Below are 7,863 nucleotides of genomic sequence, written 5' to 3'. Positions count from 1 at the left end.
TAGAGATAATATTCAGCAAGTCCTTAACGCAGAAGAAGAGCACAAATGGACTTTACAAGAGATTAAGCACCAAAAGAAGTTTAACTCTCGAGGAAATCCTAATAACAGACAGCCACAAGCAACACTACAGACAACCTTAGGCTATCAAACACCTCAAGTTCCTTAGGCTGCCGTATCTCAACCCGTGCCTTAAGCTCCGCAACAAGCTCCAAAGCAACCTCCACAGCAACCACAACCTCCGCAGCAATATCCGCAACAACCTCCGCAGCAATATCCGCAGCAACCTCCGCGGCAACATCCGCAGCAACCTCCGCAACAACCCCCGCAACGTAAGCAAGCGCAAGATCCCCTTNCTTNGAGATCTAATAACCTCCAAACCCTGCCACAGCAAGATCAGGAGAAGAAGTTCAGCGGGGAATTAGAATACGGCAGAGGGTACGATCAATGTCAACCACAAAGCAATCGTGGAGGTCCTTGTAGAGGTCCTCGTGGAGGTCCTGGTGGAGATCCTCGTGGAGGTCCTGGTGGAGATCCTCGTGGAGATTCTCGTAGAGGGTCTGGTGGAGATCCTCGTGGAGATTCTCGTAGAGGTCCTCGTAGAGATCCTCGTGGAGATTCTCGTAGAGGTCCTCGTGGAGGTCCTCGCAGAGGTCCTTATAGAGGTTCTCATAAGAGTCCTTGTGGAGGTCCTTGTGGAGGTCCTCATAGAGGTCCTCATGGAGGTCCTCGCAGAGGTTCTCGTGGAGACCCTTATAGAGGTTCTCGTGGAGACCCTCATGGAGATCCTCATGGAGGTCCTGGTAGAGGTCCTCGCAGAGGTTCTCGTGGAGGTCCTCGCAGAGGTCCTCGTGGAGTCCTGGTAGAGGTCCTGGTAGAGGTCCTCATGGAGGTTCTCGTAGAGGTCCTCATGGAGGGCCCGCAGAGGTTCTCGTGGAGGTCCTCGTGGAGGTCCTCGTGGAGGCTCTCGTGGAGGTCCTCGCAGAGGTCCTCGTGGAGGTCCTCGTGGAGGCCTAGTAGAGGTCCTCATGGAGGTTCTCGTAGAGGTCCTCGTAGAGGTCCTCGTAGAGCATTAAGAACTCTTTAGGATTCGATGGATTAGTGGCCAAGACAACCCGGCAGATGCGATGACAAAGGCAATTCAAGAGCATTCCTATTGGTCGACTGTCGTTCCCATTTGCTCGAGCTAGCCGTATCCAGTTACGCTCCGCTAGCTCCGTAACCCTATTTTAACGACATAGTTTCCTAGGGTGTACTACCTGCCAAATTCCTACCATACTCTGCCGACCCTAACTTCTGCCAGCTAATCAGGATTTTCCATCCCCGGGATAGAAAATTGCTATTGGCTCGCTTACTACTAGCGCCTTAGCGACTCCCTTTGTATTCTCGTTAAACCTAACGTCCTTCTTTATCTTCTTCTTCTCCTTAGCTTTGTATCTTTGTATAGTGGCAATCTACAAGTGTATATAGATGGTAACCATAAAAGAAGAGTTACCAGTGTCGGGAATAAGGCAAGCGGTCGTTATGTGTCATCACGTGTTGCCGCGGCACTACCGTAGCGAGGAACCTAAGGTTCCTCGCCCTCACCCCTTTCTTTAAGAAGAAGAAGAACAATCATCATACTATCTACGAACCGTAGCTACGTGATATCCCCCTTGTGTAACCAACAATTATAAAGGAGTTTATTAAATTGTTTTATAAAGGACTAACTTAAGGATATAACAGAGCTATAGGCTTAGTGTTAAGACTTTAAGAAGAATATATTATTAATAGAATCTAGGGATTAGCTAGGCAAGTTATAAAAAAATATCTAAATTACTAAAGGAATAAACTAATAAGGTATAGGCTATATAGAGAACTGTAACCTATTAAAGTATTAGAGAGACTATAGGAGGTTATATTATAGGACTTTATTATTAAGTTACTAAAGTTAAGAGATCCTATTACTAGACAAGATTATAACGTAATTTTAATAATAGTAGATAAGCTTATAAAGTGGGGATACTTTATAGTATATATAGAAGAAATACTAGCGGAAGATACTACTAGAATTTATATTAAAGAAGTGTTTATAAGATATAGAGCACTAAGTAAAATTATATTGGATAGAGATCTAAGATTTATAGCAGTATTTTAGGAAGTATTCTTAGTAGAGTAAGGAGTTTAAGTAGTAACTTCCACTATATATTATCTATAGATAGATAGTTAAACGGAAAGATTAAATTAGACACTAGAGTAGTATTTAAAGCATTATATTAATTACGTATAGAATAATTAGGTATTGCTATTACTAGTTATATAGTTTATATACAATATAACACTATAAGAAGGAATAGGTATATTACTATTTAAGGTAAATTACGGATATAAGCTAAGGACCTTATTATTGCTACATTAAGTAAAGAAGATAAATAGCGCAGCTAAGTAAAGAATAAAGAGTTTAATAAATCTTTATATAGACCTTACGGAAATAGCTAAGGTAGTATAGTAAAGGATAAAAAAGCACTATAACACCAAGAGATCTAAGGGGCTAGATCTTAAGGAGGGAGATAAAGTATAGCTACTATATAAAATTTTTAAGAGTTAACAACTAAGTAAGAAGTTAGACTATATTAAATTAGGACCTTTTAAAATTATATAAAAAATTTTACTGGTTATATTTAAGTTAAACCTACTAGCTAGGATAAAGATCTACCCTATATAGTATATTGTAATACTAGAGCTAGTATATAGGAATATTAAACTACTAGTTTATAAAGCAGATATATATAAAGGATAAGAGGAAGATAAATAGTAAGTTTTAAAGATTATTAGTTATAAGGATATAGATAATAAAATATAGTACGAAGTAAAGTAGATAGGCTATAATAAGACTACCTAGGAGCTACTAAAGAACCTAAAGAATGCTATAGAAAAGGTATAGGAGTATTAGAAGAGAAAAGATTAGGTAATATTAATAAAGAGGAATTACTAAAGAATAAGTTACCTAAGGGGGACCTAGGAAGAACGACTGCTAAACTACTTAAAGTTATTTCCTTCTCTATTAGAAGAAAATCTGTTCTTTTATTACTAAGTTTCTATAGACCTTATTCTATAAGTTTTTACTCCTTAAAATAACCCTTTTTATAAACTTTCTTAAGATAAAGTAAACGGGTAGATGCCGTAATGTGAGTATCTAGGGCCTTTTGTTCCGCATCTTAAGAACACTTAAGCTTTATAAGGGCCTACGCTAGGTTACTATTAAGCTTTATAGTAGTAAATTAAATATAAAACCTTATAATAAATTACTTAGGGAACTTAGAGATTATTAAGAGTTATAGGGTATATATACTTAGCATTAGAAGTAGAGCAAACATTATAAGATAATTAGATGTTTGCTTTAATATACTCTAAATAAAAAGAGGGTTATTAAGATAAAGGACTTGCTAATATAATATAAACTAACCCCTTTTTTAAATAGCGAGAATATAGAGATAGTATTATTTTACTAAGTAATAATATTATAGCAATAGTGCGGGCATAATATTACGCGTATAAAGAAGAAGAGGCTTTAGGTATTATAAGTAATAATATTAACTAAATTAATTAGATGGATATTATACCTCTAGTAAATAACTTAGAGATACTAAATATCTTTAAGGACGAAAATAAAAAGGAGGGAGATAGTGTTATAAACGCTTTAAGTATAATATTATAACTACTTAGAGAAGAATTAGAAGAAGCTAGTTAGTTAATATAAGTATAGTCTAGGATAGAACCCGTGGAACTATATAATAAGAAATAGTAGCTAAGGTTATATAATATGCTATATATTAAATAAGAGGAATAAAAGGAACTTATATACCTTATTGTATAATTACAGCACCTGTTGTACTAAACGCGTGCTTACGCGTTCGGTACACCAGGTACGCGTTTACGCGTTCAGTGCACTAACTACTTGCTTATGCGTCTGGTGCACTTATAAAGCACTAACTAATCAGGGGGGAGGTGTATTAGTATATAGACTACGTAGTCTGCTTTATATAATTGACAGTCACTATCTAAATAAGCATACGATACTACATGTATTTCGTGCCCGTGGATACAACTTACTCGTGCTATTAAGTTAGTATAAATACTGATTAGTGAGCGCGCACAGATTAGCAATTACTTGACACCTCCCCCTGAGCGATATATACGACAGCGACTACCTATTTAGACTCCTAGTACGACCTGCTGGAAGGTCGGAAGTCGGGGATTACGGACTTATCTCCAACTCTGTATACTTATTTAAGTCTTAGTACGGTTTACCGGAAGTTATAGACGCGAATATAGACCTATACGGAACCCCTATCCTTAACCCCCTTAAACCTTAAACCTCTTCGGACCTTTTGCGGAAACCTTTTACCCTCTTACAAACTATTACGGACCCGTTAATTAATTTTACGGACTATTATAAGACCTCCCCTACCCGTTATAAGCTGCTACCACCCGCTACGCATTATACTACACTATAGTATGGTAGATATTAGTAAGCAAGTTAGCGAAGGTTAAAAGAAGTGGAGATAAGGTATCGACGTTACGTCTATAAACGACGTTAACAACTATATTAGCTTTAAAATCCTTAAATATAGACACTTTAAGCTTATGAATAATAACCTATAGGAGCAATATAAGGAAGACTTTACGGACTTTACGGAAGCTATTTTTAAGGCTTGTAACCTTACTACTATCCGTAACCTACAAACCCTTTTATGTCACTAAGGCGTATAGGTTAAAAGGGACAAACGAGTCACTGTTACACGGTCTCTATATAATATACTATATAAGGAGGACTAAACGGAATAGACTAAAGAGTAGATCTTAGATTATATTAAAACTAGCGACCTCTTCGCCTCCTTTAAACTTAATAGAATCTCTAGCCTTATAGCTAACCCATTTGACCAAATTCGTTCTATAAACCTAAGTGGCATTAGAATTAATCTTACTGGCTAAAGTATACCTAATACTCAAGTTATAGACTATAATACCCCCGTAACCTAAATTACGGACTATAATACCCCTGTAAACCAAAATACGGACTAAATTACCCCCGTTGTTCAAGTTATAGATTTGTAAGCTATATATCCGCAAGCCACAGATCTGTAAGTCACAGATCCGCAACCTACCTAAGTAAAGACCTACGGCAAGGAGCTAGCTAACCTGGCCAAGCTCTATACCGATGAATCTAAGTACAGCGGTGAAAACGATAACTTTAACTTTAAACTCATTATCTTTACGGACTTCTGTCGGAAGGCTGATATTCCTAAATAGGAATTCAGCTAAGCCTACTCTACTATGCTGCGCGGCCTAGCACTTAACCACTACTACACTAACCTTAAGAGTAACCCCCTTGGTGTTCCCTTTGATAAGCTATATAAAGCTACGCGTAACTACTTTAAAGGACCGGAATATAAGCGTGATATTCTTACCCAATGGAATGCGACTAAGCTATAGACCGTAATCAACAAGAATACTAAAAAATCGACTATAGAGTGCCTGCAAATTCTTATTAAAGACCTTTGGCACCTATAGTATGGCCTTAACACCAAGCTTTGAATAGATGACTTCCTGTATAATAAACTTATTATAGCCTACTAGGAAGTAGAGCCCTGTAAGTACGCCTGCTACAAGCCTACAGATACCTTAGCTGGCCTTATTAATGACCTACGCTCCTCTATTGTAATGTATAAAGTCTTAAACCCACTAGGCAGCACTTAAGCCTTCGTTACGGATATTCAATATCCATAAATAGACTTAGACGTCTACTTTACGGACCGCTGCTACTGCTAGCAGCACCCATACCGACCAAGTCCTACCCGTAACCCCCGTAGCAACCCCTATACAAAAACATACCCCTATAGACAAACCAGCCAGAAGTGCTTTATGTGCGGTAAGGAAGGATGTTGGTCTATAAGGTATACCCGAGAAGAATGTGATAAATCTAGGAAGAGACTTAATAGCCGTATTAACTAGTTTATTTTAGAATATAAAGAAGAGGAAGTAGAAGAGCCCCCTGATAAGTTAATAGAAGCCCTTATAATTAACTTTAACTTAGACGCTTAGGAATAAGAGACCTTAGAGATATTCCTAACTACTTTCGGACCTTTTATGGACAGCTAAGCCTTCAATATTACGACCGTATTAGCCGACCGTTCCTTTATATACTTAGTTGCGCCCAAAAACTATTTTGTAAGTACCCCCGTTACGGATGTTATAGATTATAAGCAGGACCCATTTGCATATATCACCACAGAACGCTATACCCCTAAGGAATTCTACGGTGTTATAATTGATATAGGTGCCTCTAAGAAGTCTACCGTAGGCTACGGATAATACCTTGTATATAGGACCACTATAAATGACAATACGGACATTAATATTACGCAAACTGGGGCTGTAAATGTCTAATTCGGCATCGGCTTAACCGCATTAATTGGATTAGTTAAAGTTAAGACTCTAATTGGCCTAGTTAACTTCCATGTAGTAAAAGCGGACACCCCCTTTTTACTCTGTCTTGCAGACATGGACAGGTTATAGGTGTACTATAATAATGTTATGGACACCCTAATTAGCCCCGTAACTGCCCTAGGAAGCAAGTATATTACCCTGCTAATTACACGACGATTTGGACACCCATTCCTTATATAGGGAGAGACTTTACGGACCTATATTTAGGAATCTTTTAACTATAACCCGTGCTACCTTACCAGTACGGAGATCTACCGCCTATACCGCCGTTTCGGCTACCTGTTAGCCGAAAAGCTGTATAGAGTCCTTAAATGCTTTGGATATGATAACGTTAATAGGAAGGCAATTGACTACCTGATTAAATACTGCTCCTTCTGCTAGAAATACGGACGTTCCCTAGGCCGATTTAAGTTCACCCTTTGTAAGGACCTTAACTTTAACCACTTAGTGTACGTGGACATTATATATATTAATGGTAGTCTAGTATTACATATAATCGACGAGGCAACCCGCTATTAAGCCGCCTGTTGGTTGTAAAATATATCTGTAAAATATACTTGGGATATTTTACGGACCTGTTGGATTGACATATACGTTAGACCTTCGCAGTATATTACCTACGACGCTAGTAGGAACTTTATTAGCAAGGAATTCTAGCAGTATGCTACGGCTATGGCTATATTAACAAAAGCTGTTCTAGTTAAGGCGCACTGGTCTGTTAGGCTTATTAAGCGAGCTTACCTAGCCTTATAAAGAGCTTACTAGATCATTATAGACGAGTGTAAGGATATTTAAAAGGAACTGGCTTTATAAATGGCCGTAAAAGCTATTAATGACACCGCTAGCCCTGACGGACTAGTACCCACCCTCTTGGTTTACGGAGCCTACCTAAGGATAAGCAACCTAGGCCCTCCTGCCCCGTCTATTACGGAACAAGTAGCTGTAATACGGAAGGTAATAACTGAAATAGTCAAGCTACGGGCTAAGTAAGCTATTAATAACGCCCTGTACTATTGTAACGGACCTAACATAACCCTAGTACACGACCTCCCGCTTAACTCTAAAGTCCTTATATGGCGTGAAAGCGGCAGTTAGAATGGACCTTATTGTCTACTGGCCGTAGAAAACGAGACGTGCTGTGTATAGCTTCCTAGTGGGCTAACTAGCTTTAGAAGCATGTCCGTAAAACCCTACTTTTGGCCCGAAAATACCTATGATGTCAAACCAGACGAACTGGAAGCACCCGTCGAACTAGATGAATTGGAAGCACCCGCTAAATTAGACGAACTGGAAGCACCCTTGCCTACCTTAGAAGTCCCCTAGAAACCTACTAAACCTATTAAACCTACCGTAAAGCGTGGTTGAGGACGCCCCTGA

The 7,863-nt window shown here is 38.7% G+C and overlaps 1 protein-coding gene across 1 annotated transcript; it reads right to left on the bottom strand.

Moving 5' to 3' along the window:
* Positions 1 to 332: 332 nt before the first annotated feature.
* K441DRAFT_723481 (uncharacterized protein) lies at positions 333 to 1,009 on the bottom strand (the record flags this gene model as incomplete). The annotated part of the gene is made up of 2 exons (XM_067654093.1): positions 333 to 653; positions 749 to 1,009. Coding segments are annotated over 2 exons (507 nt in total), but the record flags the coding sequence as incomplete, so codon positions are not given.
* Between the last annotated feature and the right edge of the window lie 6,854 nt (positions 1,010 to 7,863).

The sequence above is a fragment of the Cenococcum geophilum genome, assembly GCF_001692895.1.
Source record: "Cenococcum geophilum 1.58 unplaced genomic scaffold K441scaffold_27, whole genome shotgun sequence".
NCBI lineage: Eukaryota > Fungi > Ascomycota > Dothideomycetes > Gloniales > Gloniaceae > Cenococcum > Cenococcum geophilum.
This window is presented reverse-complemented; position numbering and strand designations above follow the sequence as displayed.